This window comes from Octopus bimaculoides, chromosome 1 (genome assembly GCF_046866305.1).
Source record: "Octopus bimaculoides isolate indiv1 chromosome 1, ASM4686630v1, whole genome shotgun sequence".
In the NCBI taxonomy this organism is placed as follows: Eukaryota; Metazoa; Mollusca; class Cephalopoda; order Octopoda; family Octopodidae; genus Octopus; species Octopus bimaculoides.
Window position 1 is genome coordinate 113,306,296 of NC_142928.1, and position 16,671 is coordinate 113,322,966.

The following is a 16,671-nucleotide window of genomic DNA, read 5'->3' on the forward strand; positions in this document are numbered from 1 at the left end:
ACCATATTCGGAATACAAGACAATGTAATGGATTTTATATACAATTATTATGGATTACTACAGAAGATTCTCATACTAAAGTCTATCTAGCAAAAATCAAAAGCAGATAATATAATGGATTTTACACATAACTATTATGGATTATTACAGAAGACCAACCAAGGAAGAAAATATGGATGAAAGTCTCATACTAAAGTGTACTTACCAAAATGCAAAGCAGTAATTTTTAATTTTTAATATTTAATTTATATTTCAAACAAACACCTTTTTATAATATTACTTCATATTTCTTAAAAAAAATAGCATTCAATAAATTATACAAATTCAAAATTTATATCTCTGAAAAGCAGAAGAGTTGTTTATAAATGCTTATCAATATAGGATTCCATTATTAGGACAGCACTTTTGTGAAATAATCGTAAGATGCTTTAAAACTTGACTCAAAATTTTTAAACTGATATATTTATTATTATTATATTATATATTTATACTTATACATATTTACATATATTTTTACATATAGTTTTAATACAACAATTATTCTACACATATATATATCTTTCCGATGAATTTTCTAATATTGATTTCCTGATATTAATAATAATATATTATAAAATATATATATATACATATGTATATATGTATGTGTGTATGTATATATATATATATATATATATATATATATATATATATATATATATATATATATAAATATACTCAAATACCCAAAATTTCAAGGAGTTCCTGCCTTAAAAACAGGAACAACACCAAAGTTATTTTGTGTTCTTTGCTACATTGGTTTCTATTAACCCATTTATTCTATCCGAAGAATTTTATTCATTAAGATAGAAGAAATACATATAATTAAATATATATATATATATATATATATATATATATATATATATATATATATATATATATATATATATATATATATATATATATATGTATATATATATGTATGTATGTATGTGTATATATATATATATATTTGTATATATATATGTATACATATATATATATATATATATATATACATAGAAAAGGTCTTGACAAATCTGGACCAACACATCAATATACTTTTCCTAGGCGACTTTAACCTCCCAAATGTTTAATGGCCTGAAGGTCACATCCTCTCTGGGATGTCACTGCATGAACAAAGCCAGGCAAAATCTTTGTTAGAACTCTCCAACATGCTGTTCATGGAACAAGTGATACTCCAACCAACCAGGGGACGCAATATTTTAGATCTCTGCTTCACAAACAATGTGAGCCTAATCCATAATGTGAAAGTAACACCTACATCTCTCTCAGATCATAACATTATAGAATTAACTATGTATGGTCCTAGACAACCCACTGACACCCACACCCCATCAGGAGGACTCAAGCAATATCCAACCTGAATTTCCACAGGGTGGACTGGAAGTCAATTTGCAAAGAAATTCGAAATCAAAACTGGCATGACAGCCTTTCTATACAAGACAATGACCTCAAACTAAGTCATTTTATGTCAACCATACAAGACATATGTGCCAAATACGTGCCAAAAAGAAAGACCACCAAACATGCCAATAGAATTCTCAGAGACAGGAAAATCCTTATGAGACACAGAACAAAGGTCTCAAACCAATTATATAAAGAACTGGAGGATAGGAAAAGGGCTAAATTAAAACTAACACTGTTAGAAATAGAAAACAAGATCAAACTCTCTCATGAAAAGGAGAGAGCAGAAAAGGAGAAGAGAGCAGTAGAAAGCATAAAAACAAACCCCAAGGTTTTCTATAGATTTGCAAAAGTGACTGCTACGGTACAGTATAAAATAGGACCCCTATTACTGCCTAATGGCTCACTGACTGCGGATCCCACATGGATAAGTGAAGTGCTCAGTGCACAATTCAAGAGTGTTTTCACTTCTCCTCTGAGTCACATGCAGATAAAGAACCCAGCTGATTTCTTTGACAATATCACTCAGCAGAAAAAGACTGCATTCATTACTTTCATTGACATTGAAGAGGAAGATGTAATAGCTGCCATAAACGAAATGAGCTCAAATTCGGCAACTGGCCCCGATGGTTTCCCAGCTGTCCTCCTAAAGTCGTGTAAACAAGAATTAGCAGGACCACTCCGGATACTCTTCCAGAGTTTCCTTGCAAGTGGTAAACTTCCCAAAAATCTGAAGGAAGGCACCATATGTCCTATCCATAAAGGCGGCAGCAAAGCAGAGGCTGGGAACTATAAGCCCATCTCTCTGATTTCACATATTAGCAAAGTCATGGAACGAATTGTCAGAAGGAGATTGATTACGTTCCAAGAAGAAAATGACTTGCTGAATGAGACCCAGCATGGTTTCCATCCAGGTAGAAGCTGCCTCACGCAGCTCTTGCAGCATTATGACTGGGTCCTGAAGCAGCTACTTGACCATTCAAATGTTGATGTGATATATCTCGACTTTGCAAAAGCCTTTGACAAAGTTGATCATGGCTTGATATGTCACAAGCTACGAAACCTTGGCATAGCTGGTAAATTAGGAGAATGGCTGCATGAATTCCTGAATGGTAGAAGTCAGACAGTTGTAGCCAATGGAGAACTATCTAGGGAAACGCAAATATTGAGCGGTGTTCCGCAAGGAACTGTCCTGGGGCCACTGCTGTTCATAGTGGCCCTTCTGGACATGCCCACGGTCACTTGGAGAGCCACTGTCACTAGCTATGCTGATGACACAAAACTATCTCAGGCAATAAAGAATCCTGATGATATCACAAGCTTGCAGAATGACCTAAATGCAATATACAAGTGGGCAGAGAAAAATAATATGCAGTTCAATGCAAAAAAATTTCAAGTACTGCGCTACAAGGCCACAAGTGCCTCCCAACTGACATACACAGGACCTGGAGGTACTGCAATCCCAGAACCACAAACAGTAAGAGACCTGGGCATCAACATGTGTAGTGATGCATCATTTCACATGCACATTGTCAAGTTGACTGCAAAGTGCAGACAACTGGTAATTGACTCCTTGCCAAAATATATGAGAGACTTCCATGGAGTGGGAGTAGATGTTTTCAAGAAACAACTTGACCTCTTACTATCCAAGATCCCATATGAACCAATATCAAGGCAGGAAACTTAAAAGAGGGCAGTGATATTGAACTCCTTCCATCACCAGAAGCCAAACCCATAGAATTGGCCAATTAAAAGGTGATTGCAATGGCGATTCCTCAGCATGGTCGCAGCTTCAAGGCTGAAACATATAAAAGAAAAAAGGAATATAAATGTGTATGTATGTATATATATATGTATATCATCATCATCATCGTCGGTAAACGTCCACTTTCCATGCTGGTATGGGTTGGATGGTTTGACTGAGGGCTGGCAAACCAGAATGCTACTCCAGGATCCAATCTGTTCTGGCAGAATTTCTACAGCTGGATACCCATCCTAATGCCAACCACTCCAAGAATGTAGTGGGTACTTTTTACGTGCCAGCCAGGCAGTACTGGCAATGATCATGTTCAAATGGTGCTCTTTATGTGCCACCGGCATGGGAGCCAGTCAGGCGGCATTGGCATCGACCACGACAATGACTTCACTTGACTCAACAAGTCTTCACAAGTGCAGTTTAATACCCAATGATTGAAGGGTACTCTTAGATGGGCCAGTTAATCTGCACTGGCATAGGCCATGGTTACGGTCTCATTTGGCTTGCCATGTCTTCTCAAGCACAACATATCTCCAAAGGTCTCGGTCACTTGTCATTGCCTCCATGAAACCCAACGTTTGAAGTTTGTGCTTCACCACCTCATCTCTGGTCTTCCTGGGTCTACCTCTTCCGCAGGTTCCCTCTACTGCTAGGGTGTGACACTTTTTCACACAGCTATCCTCATCCATACACAACACATGACTGTACCAGCACAGTCGTCTCTTTTGCACATGACATCTGATGCTTCTTAAGTCCAACTTTTCTCTCAGAGCACTTCCACTCTGACGTGTATGCACACTGATATTACACATCCAGCAAAGCATACTAGCATCATTCCTTGCAAGCTTACGCATGTCGTCAGCAGTCACGGCCCATGTTTCACTGCCATTTAGCATGGCTTTTTGCACACCTGAGTCATACAGTCTACTTTTTATTCTGAGGGAGAAGCCCTTTGTCACTAACAGAGGTAGGAGCTTTCTGAACGTTGCACAGGCTATTTTTATTCTAGCAGCTACACTTTCAGAGCATCCACCCCTGCTACTGACTTAGTCACCTAGGTAACAGAAACTATCAACTTCTTGTAGTTTTTCTGCCCTGACGTGTGACAAAAGCCAAGTACAGAGGTTTATCTTTGGCTAGGTATTTCTCCTGCAGCTATCTTACCAGAAATGTCACATCAGTGGTGCTTCACCCTGTCACAAACCCAAACTGCACCGTGTCTAAACTGATACTTTCCGTAATTGTGCTGTGACCCTCACCATGACTTTCATTACCTGATCCAACAACTTAATACATCTGTAATTATTCATATGTGCGTGTGTGTATGTATATATATATGTGTGTGTGTGTGTTATAATTTCGAACAAACAGTAAAAGGTTGCGGTTATAGTTCTCGGAGTTTTGAATGTCGGAGCAAAGAGCTACGAAGCATTCTCATTGGCTCTTAACAGCAACAGACGCTATGAACAACCATTGAATAGAAGCGAAATTACTCTAATAGGTAGAAAAAGAAGACAGACATTCGCAAACATATTCTCACAAAACATAGACATAAACCTCCTACGTTCACAACATCTACATATGTGTACACTCACACAAACATTTATATGTACATGCACATACACACACAGAAACATGAGTATGTACGTACTCATACATACACACATATATATCCAGACACACATGCACATATGTATATATATATATGAGACAGTTGCAGGAGAAATACCTAGCTAAGGATAAACCTCTGTACCTGGCTTTCGTTGACATGGAGAAAGCCTTTGACAGGGTCCCCCGATCCCTTATCTGGTGGTCAATGAGGAAACTTGGGATAGAAGAATGGTTAATGAGAGCTGTGCGAGCCATGTACAGAGATGCTGCCAGTAAGGTGAGGGTTGGAAATGAGTACAGCAATGAATTCCGGGTAGAGGTAGGGGTCCACCAAGGTTCCGTCCTCAGCCCCCTCTTATTTATCATAGTCCTCCAGGCAATCACAGAGGAGTTCAAGACAAGTTGCCCCTGGGAGCTCCTCTATGCTGATGACCTTGCCCTAATTGCGGAGTCACTATCAGAACTAGAGGAGAAGTTTCAGGTGTGGAAGCAAGGTCTAGAATTGAAGGGCCTTAGAGTCAACCTAGCTAAAACCAAAATCCTAATAAGTAGGAAGGTAGATAAAACACAAACCCCTTCAGGTAGATGGCCCTGCTCAGTATGTAGAAAAGGAGTAGGTAGTAACTCTATAAGATGTACCCGGTGCAAGCTATGGACACATAAGAGGTGCAGCAACATCAAAGGCAGGTTAACTAGCAAGTTAGTTTTTGTTTGTGGCAGATGTTCAGGTGCAATAAAGACTGTAAACAAACAGGAAACAACTTCTATCTCATTCCAGGGTGAAAAACTAGAGGTAGTCGATAGCTTCCGCTATCTGGGCGACCAAGTTAGTAGTGGGGGTGGGTGTGCTGAAAGTGTAGCTGCTAGAATAAGAATAGCCTGGGCAAAGTTTAGAGAGCTCTTACCCCTGCTGGCGACAAAGGGACTCTCACTCAGAGTAAAAGGCAGACTGTATGATATTCTATAGAAATTATAGCCAGTACTGATGTTTTGCTACAACGCTTCGTATCAAGACGTCAGATGTAAACAAACAATGTTGATCAGAGACAAAAATGAGTAATGAGTGTGTATGCCATATTTTGTGGGTTTTTGCCCCTTTATTAGCACTCATCTAACCTACTCTTGCTTCTGAACACATTGTTTATATTTCCACTGTATACAGCTTTGTAAGGTTATGGATACACCAATTTACATATTAAACGCATATTAATACTTTACAGAGTGTTTACTGGGTGCTTTTTACATGGCACCAGCAGCAGCAGCAGTTAAGTCACCAAGTAATTTGCCCATTTTTGTGTCTGATCAACATTGTTCACATCTGACATCTTGATATGAAATGTAGCAAAAAATTAGTGTTGGCTATAATTTCTGTAGAAATAACTTTAACAAAATAATGTAAAGAGCACTGCTAACACAGTAGGACATGGTGTTGACTTATAAAAACATTTAATGTACTTTATAGTTATATTATAGTTGTGTAACGAAATTCCATGTGCTTACATGTCTTTAATATTTACATACTCCTCAGCTGAGGAGGAAAGTAGTATTGAGGGACAGAGCAAAGTGTCTTTCAGAAATATGGCTACTTCAGGTGGGGAGAGAGAGAGAGAAAGAGAATGTAATGAAGATGTGAGAAGGGAGGGACTACATCCAAGTTACAAGGTATTGTTTATAGTGCAGTAGACCAGGGACTGGAGAGGGGAAAGGGTGGTTAAGTTCTCAAGATTGCGAAAGGAGAGAGGGAGATGAAGGGGGCTAGGTAGTGAGTGGACACAAATAGCCGGAGGAAATATTAAGAGGATTTGTGTGAAGGTAGGTTCACGAGGGAGATACAGGGAGGGTGGAATGCAGCAAGTGGTGAGCATGGGTGGGGAAAAGAAGTGTTGGGAAGATGGGTGTGAAAGAGAGATTTGTTAGGGGACAGATTGTATGTAGGGGGATGGGGTGAAATGAACTTAAAGGACATGCCTTTATGGCCTTGATTTTACTTAGCTGCATAGGTCTTCTCAAGCACAGCAAATTGCCAATTGGCTCACTCCATTTGTGAGGTTCAGCATCTGAAGATCATTTCTAAGTACTTCATCCCATGTCTTCCTGGATCTTCCTTTTCCACAGGTTCCTTCCATATTTAGAGATCAGCACTTCTTTATGCAGCTATCTTCATTTGTACACATGACCATACCAGTGCACTCTTCTCTCATGCACAGTACATCTCATACCTTTTATGCCTAATTTCTCTCTCTAAACATTTACACTTTATGACGCCAACAGAGCATGCTGACTTCATTTCTTTCAAGCACATATCCTCTACAGTGACAGCCCATGTTTCATTGCCATGTAGCATGGCTGTTTGTAAACAGGCATCATACAGTCTGTCTTTTACTCTGACAAAGAGGCTCTTTGTTACCAACACAGGTAATAACTCTCTGAATTTTTCCCAACCAGTTCTTATTCTTGCATTAGTGCTGTCAAAGCAATCCCCTACACTAATCTGGTCAAGTATCTGACAGAAACTATTTACTATTCTAAGAACCCCCTGGTCATTTCAGGAAATCTATTTGCTGTACATTCTTAGTGTTTATTGTACCTGCATATTTGCCACACACAAAGACTACTTTCTCTGTTAACATTCCCATGAAAATGCTACATCTCTTATGTGTCCATAATTTGCACTGGGAATACTGTATGGGATTTCTACTAGCACCTTCCTATCAAGCAGGGTTTTTCCACCTGAAGAGGTTAGTAATTTGTCTGCTTTCCTGCTAACTAGTATTTTGGTCCTTGCTAAATTAACTCTTAGACTCTTTGATTCAAGTCCTTATTGCCACACTTGAAATATCTTCTTTAATTCTAGTAGTGAGTCAGCTATAAGAACAAAGTCATTGGCATAGAGGACCTCCCATGGGTAGCCAATCTTATATTTCTTTGTTATGGTTTGGAGGACTATGATAAACAAGAGAGGACAGAGAACCAATTCCTGATGAACTCCTACCTGCACACTAAATTCATTGCTATTCATATTGCTGACTCTCACCTTACTGAGAGTTCCCTGTATATGACTTGGATGGCTCTCATCAACCACTCATCTACCCCTAACTTCTATATTGCCCACCAGATGAGAAAGTGAGGGAACCTGTCAACAAATGCCAAGTAATGCTTCTCCTGCAATTGCTAAGTAGGAAGATAGCATCAGTAGTGCTTCTTCCCGGCACAAAACCAAATTGCATCCTCATTTAGGCTAACTCTCTTCCTAATTAGTTAAGCTTTCTGTAACTTTCATGACTTGGTGAAGCAATTTGATATCTCTTTTGTATTTCTGTCTAAGGCTTCTCCTTTACCTCTGAAGCAGTTGATTATAATGCTGCTACATCATTTGTTGGGTAGAACCTCACTTCCTGGACAATCTGATTAACTATATAGGTGACTAGGCTGTATCCCACAGCACCAGGTATTTTAAGCATTTCAACAGTAATTCCTGATGGGCTATGGGCTTTTCCTGTTTTCATGTCCTTAATTACTTTATCTATCATACTGTTGTCAACGTGGATAGCTGATCCCTCCTCTGCTGTGTCCACATTAGGAAGATTCTCATAATGACACTTCTATGCCTCTTTTCAGAATTACTAAGTGCAAGTGTACTGTCATCCATCTATACACACTTCTCTTCTACAACATCACCATTTTCTTTGATACACTGTCTTGCAATCCAGAACACCTCATACCAGAGAACATTGGCAAACCTCTTCCTTTCTGCTTCTCCTGTAGCTAAAGGTACTTGTTACCTAGCTTCTCTTATAGCAACCTGGTATGGTGTTCTGTTACCCCAATTCTGTCAGATCTTTTAGTCCTGTTTCTTTGCTCATGTGGCTGTATACTCAACTGTTCCCCACCATATCACTGTAGAACTGGCTTGAACTTTGCACCAACTACAAATTCTGTAGGCTATCTTGTAGGAGCTTCCAGTTATCCTCTATGTTATACATCTCTGTCTCCTTCTCCTGTATGTTAAATATTTCAATTAGGACATCTCTTGACTATTCAAGGGATCCTTAATTTTCCAAATCTTTCTTTTCAAGACTGGTTTTGCTTCTTAAAATCCTTGTAGCCTGAAGTCTGAAATCACTAATGACAAACCTATGGCGAGGAGTGCATTCTTTACCTGGGAAAGTCTTTGCATTTATGAGCAACCATCTATCCCACCTTCTGGGAATAATGTAGTCAATCTAGCTTGTGTGGCAGTCAGATACTTAAGTCACTTAGATTTTTGATACAGAGGGTGTTAGCTATTGTAATACTGTTGATGTATGTGAGAATTTAGTGGGAGAAGGGGAGAGAAGAAAGGTTTCAAGTTTAGAGGGAAGGTTTCCAGTATAGTATAAAGTTTTCTCATATAGAAGAAAGGCTTCTGTCATAGAAGGTCAAATATGAGAGAAAGGCTTCCAGTATAGGTTGTGGGGATGGTAATGGGTGGGTGCATCATGATTGAACAAGCAAGTCAGCCGCATGACATGACAAGATGGAATATACAAATTTATGAGAAATGTGAGATAGATTTTCAACACACTAAAAAATATATTTATAGGATGAAATGTACAAATTATCATGAAAGAGATGAGATATACATATTTTCAGGACAGAGACAGTATTGATGAAAGTGGGGAAGCAAACCATACAGAGTAGCCTATATTGAAGATGTTTACTAGCATTGATTTAAACAACATTGAAGACAATGTAATAGGGTAGCCTTAAGGCAGCAGAAATACAAGTTGTAATTTAATAAAATGGCTCAAAATTAAAAGCAAGGAAAACAAATTTGAGCTTGTCTAGACAGTAGTATTATAATAGCTGGGAGTTTGGTAAATGAGAAACAAAGCAAATGAGGCAATATATTTGAAGTGGGATCAGTGACAGAAAGCTAGAGCTGGCCAATAGAAGTAGTAGCCATGCTGCCATCATTGTAAACAAGTCAGAAGGAAAAATACGAGTTTATGAGAAAGACAAGATATGTAGATTTTCAACAAAAATCTTTCATTGGACAAATTATATAAATTATAATGAAAAAGACATGATATACATATTTTCAGGGAAAAGACAGTATAGGCATACCCCAGAAAAGAGTCTGAGAAAATGACAAAGCAGTCATACTCTGTGATACGTCAATTGGCACAGATAGAAAGATTGAGGCTAGTAGGGTAGATATTGTTGTCAGGGACCACCAAAAAAATAAAATGCCTTCTAATCAACATATCAGTCCCAACAGATGACAATGTATCTCTAATAGAAATGGAGAAACTCTTAAAATACTAAAATCTGGGAATAGAGATAATCTGAATTTGGGGCCTGAAGACAGAAATAATTCCTATAATAATAGCTGCATTAGCAAGGTTAATAAACCTACAGGGAAGTACATAACCAAAACACCAGGACTTTCAAATATATATAGCATATATAAAATAGTACTGCTAGGTATTGCACAAATCCTACATGAATCACTTTCAATACAGTAAAAATAACTACACTAAAACAAACCACAGCACATATCCAAGGCACACAAAGCTATGCTCAGTAGTACAGTGAAAATATGTAATAAAAGTAAAACTACTGAATAGTATTTTGTTGTGTCTGGGGGAAGTCATTCTCTTTTAGTGCCTTATAATTTAACACACTGAATAATAATAATAATGATATTAATAATAATAATAACAACAACAACGATAATGATAGGGATAATAACAGTAGTAGTAGTAGTAGTAGTAGTAGTAGTAGTCATTGTAAGAGTAGGATCAATAATAATGTGAATTTTAATGCATGTCCTTTAGGCAATAACTATTTCCACAAGAATATTGTATATGAATGCTCAGTCCAAACACATAATATCTTCTTAGCACACAGCCACGCTGCATCTATGTGTATCATATATAGATATTTAGGAGTGACCACTGGTTGCTTCAAAAGCAGATTGAGGAACCATATTGCCTTGTTTAGAAATAAAAACAAGGAGTATAGTACCTCCCTGTCAAAACTAATTTGGTAACTAATTATGAAGAAAATTGACTATAGTATCTCCTGATCTATCCTACAGCCACCTTTCCATTTGATGGTGGAAGTGGAATTTGCAATTTGTGGAAACAATCTGAATATTGTTATCAAGAAAGTTAATTAATAAGTATTTGGAACTTATAAGATGCCAACATCTATTAAGAAAAACCTTCAAAAGGTATAATCCAGCCAATTTTGAATCAAGTTCTCAATAATCTAGCAACTATCATTTTAAGGACTATGTGCATCCTATTAATCTTTGAAAATATTTGTATGTTCTATAGAATTTACCATCTGAAACCCATATGCAAGGAGTTTTCCTCTGTAAAATACTTGAATGAAGCATAACCAGTAACTATCCTGGAAAATAATAACCTACTTGCTATTGTTGTACAAGGACTTAACTTTCTATATTTGGTCATCATCATCATCATCATCGTTTAACGTCCGCTTTCCATGCTGGCATGGGTTGGACGGTTTGACTGAGGACTGGTGAGCCAGAGGCTGCACCACGCTCAATCTGATCTGGCAAAGTTTCTACAGCTGGATGCCCTTCCTAACAGCAATCACTCTGAGAGTGTAGTGAGTGCTTTTACGTGCCACCGGCACGAGGGCCAGTCAGGCGGTTCTGGCAACGACCACGCTGAAAAAGTGTTTTTATGTGCTACCTGCTTGGGAGCCAGTCCGGCAGCACTGGCAATGTCCACACTTGAATGTTGTTTTTCACGTGCCACCATGCATAATCGATACATCATGTACCTTGCTTTCAATTGCATTTGACAATGAAATTTTAATCTTCCTCTACAACTCAATCAGTGGGGAACAACGAACAGGTGTGGTTGTGTGGTAAAAACCTTGCTTCCTAACCACATGGTTCTGGGTTCAGTCCCACTTCGTGGCACCTTGGGCAAGTATTTTTTATTATAGCCTCGAGCCAACTAAAGCATTGTACTTATTCTATTGGTCTATTTTGTCGAACTGCTAGGCTAGGTGGATGTAAACACACCAACATCGGTTGTCAAGTGATGGTTGGGGAACACAGACACACATATATACACAACAGGCTTCTTTCAGTTTCCGTCTACCAAATCCACTCACAAGGCTTTGGTCAGCCCAAGGCTATAGTAGAACACTCTGGCCCCAGGTGCCACACAGTGGGACTGAACCGAGAACCATGTGGTAGGGAAGCAAGCTTCTTACCACACAGCTACACTGCACCTATGTGTATGTATTAATTATAAACCTTTATGTAACATAAGTATTTAATTTTGTGCGTATGGAGATGTAAGAGGAGCTAACAATATATCTGTGGGGATATTCATGATTGTGTGTTTTTATAGACATATTTTTCTTTTTTTAATGAGTGAAGAAATATATAGTTTTATTAACATGAGAGAGAGAGAGAAAGAAAGAGAGCAAGCTATTGATAGTGTCTGTGTGTCTATATATTTTTGATTAAGTTTTTTTTATAAGAGTGTGTATAAAATAGATGCATGAGTGAATGAATGTAGAGAAGTTTTTATGGGACAGAATCATCTTTGTTATTGGATTAGAATGTGAGACGTGACATTTAGACCATAAGTCTGACTTGATTGTAAAATAAAGAGGCTACTAAAAGAGCCAGGATATCTTAACATCTAATTTATGGACACAGTAAGGCAGATAATTATCCTTAATGAACATGATTCCTTGCATCCATTTGTTTCTATTTCATAAATTTGTTCATGTGGACAAGCCTAATTTGATGTGTATATATTTAGATTTTAAAACCCATCAGCATATTTTTTTGGTGTGTAACTGATGAATTATGTGCAGTTTCCATGAGCCAATCTTACATGGCTCATGGAAATTAATCAGTAGTTGCTGAAATGATTACAGTATTACACAAGATGGATTATGATGAAACAATCGTAAATGAAGCATTAAAACGATTTGCTAACTCCATTTTTTAAATATTTATCATTATAAGTACTCAGTGGGTATTTGTGGATTTTCAAGTTGTTTGATAATTGATATCTGTGGAAGTTCTTCATGTGGTAAACACCAGCTCACTTATTTTCTACACACACACACACACACACACACATGTGTGTGTGTGCATATACATCATCATTGCCATCACTTTTACCTCTGCCTTCCACTTTGGTATGTGTTATGTAGGCCCCTCCCACCATCTTCAAAGTGTTTTGTGCCTGGTCTATAGGAATCATGTTGAGAAGCCATATCATTTTCCCATTATGAAAGCACTGACTCTAGTTAGATAAATACTATCATACACAAAATCCACCTATTTCATATAGATAACTCATTTAAATATATCAGATTGTTTGGTCTTCAGTTGAGTTCCCTGCTAATTTGTGTTGAATAATTGGTAGATGATGTGTGTCAAATGCTGCCAGAGTCTACTAAATTAAATACCAGTCATGTTAAACCCTTTTTTAAATCATTTATCTGGCCTAATGAATCATTGACATGTTATCTCTCTAAACAATTTATATATCTATAATATACCAGTGTGCTTTTTTTTTCTGGAAAAGGACTGGGAATTGGATCAGCAGCCCCATGAAACAGAAACTAATGATATTTAGAAGTTGTGTATGACCATGTGTACAACAGTTGCTTGAATGATCCTCTCATACGTTTTCTCTGAAAATCAATGATATATATTTATTCAGCCTCAGTTTAATTTCTTTGGGTTTAATTTCTTTCAGAGATTTGTTACCAATTATTTCATCATTGGAGAACAACTCTTGGTTTACTGGCATAAATGCAAAGAATGTACGACTAGTAAGTCTAATTACTTCATATGTGTGTGCATGCAATTGCATGGTTGAGATTTATTTTACTCTTTGCTCACTTAGGTATATATCTTTAAAAGAATGGAAAGTAATACATAACAAGAACCAATGAGTCATACATATTTTTGGAATTTGGTATTTGCTGTTATCACACTTACTCCCCACTTTGCATTCTATTAATGATTAATTTCAATTAAATTTAATTTTTCTGTCTTTTCTCCTGCCAGTATCAGTCATTTAGACAGTGATTCATCTCATCACAATGAATCAAATTTTTCTTAATTAAAATTTCTTATTTTAGTATTGTTACTCTGTCTTACAATATTACATTCTTGAGGCATGTATGCTTTATATTGCCTGAAGAGAGCTACCCTTTGTCATCAGTAGAGGCAAGTGAGGGAGTCTCTACATAAGCACTTTTGTTGTTAAAAATAGTTCAATCACCTTCAAATCACACCTTACAGTTCTTTTGAAGTTCTTCCATCTTGAGCTATACTTTCACTTAATCCACTTTCATTCTGCACTGTGGATATTATTTAGATAACAGGATTTAGTTACACCTTCTAACTAACTCAGCTTATCTAATTAATACATTAATGAGAAAGTATAACTTGATATTGCTGTTGCCACTAGCAATAGTTAGTGGTATCTACTTGTTAGTAAAAGCTTTTCAGTGCATAAATGCTTCTTGATTTTTTCCTTGCTCTCTAATTACAATAAATGGAAGAGAGCAATGAATGAGTTTTGGGCTATTGTAGTCAGTAGTTTGTGAACTATATAGTCAATGATGGTGGCTGCTTTTGCTTCTAATTTATTGTGGAAGGATATATTGCTTGTTCAAAAATATTTTTGGTTTAAAATCTTCTGAGAAGAAAATATGGACTTGACAACCAACATATAATAATATCAACCTCTTTCAGTTTCATGTGCTTCAGTATAGTCAAAATTCAAAATATTTCTGTTTAGATGAGTTACTTGGTATTTTCAATCCCATGCTGTTCAGTGGTTATGTCTTTATTTCTAACCATCACAGCTAAAGCCATGTCTTAGTACTTGCTTCATAATGCCGGTTTGATTTTAAGTAACAATGATTACAGACAAAGATGATGAGTAATTAATTGTAATAAACATTTTCTATATTTAGACTTGATTTAAAATATTTAATCTAGAAATAAACTGAATATATCTTCTTAAAAAGAGTGAACACATTTGCTTTTTTGTTGTATTAAATAAAATTTCTTTGTTGATGTTTGAGTAATTTAGTAATCAATTGAATGATTTTAAAGTTTGTTCATACTTCCTAATCTAAATTATCTTTTTAGACAAGTGACGTTGCATCCGAAATTGTCAAAGTCTTCAAAAAGAATAGTGTGTTGGAAGAACTCAGTCTTAGCAATACTGGAATCAAATCGTAAGTATGACATACAGAAGTTTATATATAAGTCTATATTGGTAAGTTTATTAGACCAGTGCAGTATTTTTCCTGGAAGTCTGTTTTCTAAGTTCAGATCTTACATTGGTCAGCTTTGCTTTTTATCTCTTTTGGAGGGGTTCATAAAACACATTAATAGTCAAGGGTAGTAGATGGATGGAATTTTTAGAACATCAGAAGATGCCTTGTGGTATTTGTTTTGGTTTATAGTATTCTTAGTCTTTAGGTAGTATACTTACTCTGCTGCTCCATTTAACACCACCAGTTGGTCCTTGTGTGCAAGCTTTCTCTGGTATGAGGATAACTTCCATTGCTTCTCCCCACAAAAATGCAAAAGAATTATGCACACTGTTCTTCCCTCCTTGACTAATTGTTAAAAAAAAAGGTCCATTTGTTTGTAAGTATGTACATAGTCAGGGCTAGATTTAAACCTTGGAAGGCTTGAGGCACTTCTAGTTCAGTAGATCTCTATATGCAAAAATTAAAATACATGGCAAGTTTATATCTCAAATCCCTTCCATCGCATGTAATTGAAATTGGTAAGTTTGCATATAGAAAGTTTAAATAGTTGGCATTAGGAAGGGCATCCAACCATAAAAACCATGCCAAAATAGACCTATCCACTGTTGGTGTCACTTGAAAAGCACCCATTCCACTCTGAAGTGGTTGGCATTAGGAAGGGCATCCAGCCATAGAAGCCATGTCAAAATAGACAGTAGAGCTTGGTCAGCTCCTTTCAAACCATCTAACCCATCCCAGCATGGAAGATGGTCATTAAATGATGAATTATTTTTAAATTTGTAAAATAAAGGTGATCTTTTGATTTAGAGACATACAATAAAATAATCATCATTGTTTAAAGTCCATTTTCCATGCTGGCATGGGTTGAACAGTTTGACAGCAGCTGGAGAATTGCCCAGGCTCCATGTATGTTTTGGCATGGTTTCTATTGCTGGACGCCCTTTCTAGTGCCAACCACTTTGCAGTGTACTGAATGCTTTTATGCAGCACCAACATGTGCTTCTATGTGGCACCAACACAGGTGCTTTTTATGTTGCACCAGCAGAAAGCTCAGCAGAAGAGGGATGCAGGGGATAACCACATTTTTACTTAGCTTGATGTATCTTCTCAAGCACAGAAAACCACTACAAGTCTCTGTCCACTGTCATCCCCTCTGTGAGGCCCTACATCTGAAGATCCTTTCTCACCACCTTGTCCTTTGTCTACCTGGTTCTACCCCTTCCACATGTTCCCTCCATGATTAGCGCTCAGCACTTCTTGATGCACCTGTCTTCATTTGTATGCATTACATGACCATAGCAGTGTAGTCTTCTTTCTTGCACACTACATCTGATGCCTTGTATACCCAGTTTTTCTCTCAAATCACTTACACTCTGTTGTATATGCACACTGACACTACCCATCCAGCTGAGCATACTGACTTCATTTCTTTTGAGATATAAATTTGTCATGTATTTTAATTTTTTTCTTTCGAGCCTTCATGTAATGAAAATGAACCGACAGTAATGACAAATGTACAAAAATAATTTGAATAACTTGACTGACTGGAATGTCATTCAGTAGTC

General features: G+C 37.1%; 1 protein-coding gene across 2 annotated transcripts in view; it reads left to right on the plus strand.

Annotated features, from left to right (window-relative positions):
* Window positions 1-16,671, plus strand: part of LOC106880055 (F-actin-uncapping protein LRRC16A) — a 547,921-nt gene that overhangs the window by 51,373 nt on the left and 479,877 nt on the right. For both annotated transcript variants that reach the window (XM_089356189.1, XM_089356195.1), the window contains exons 6-7: window positions 13,567-13,642; window positions 14,976-15,064. In XM_089356189.1, the coding sequence (XP_089212315.1) occupies window positions 13,567-13,642; window positions 14,976-15,064 (165 nt within the window). The remainder of the gene's footprint in view (window positions 1-13,566; window positions 13,643-14,975; window positions 15,065-16,671) is intronic.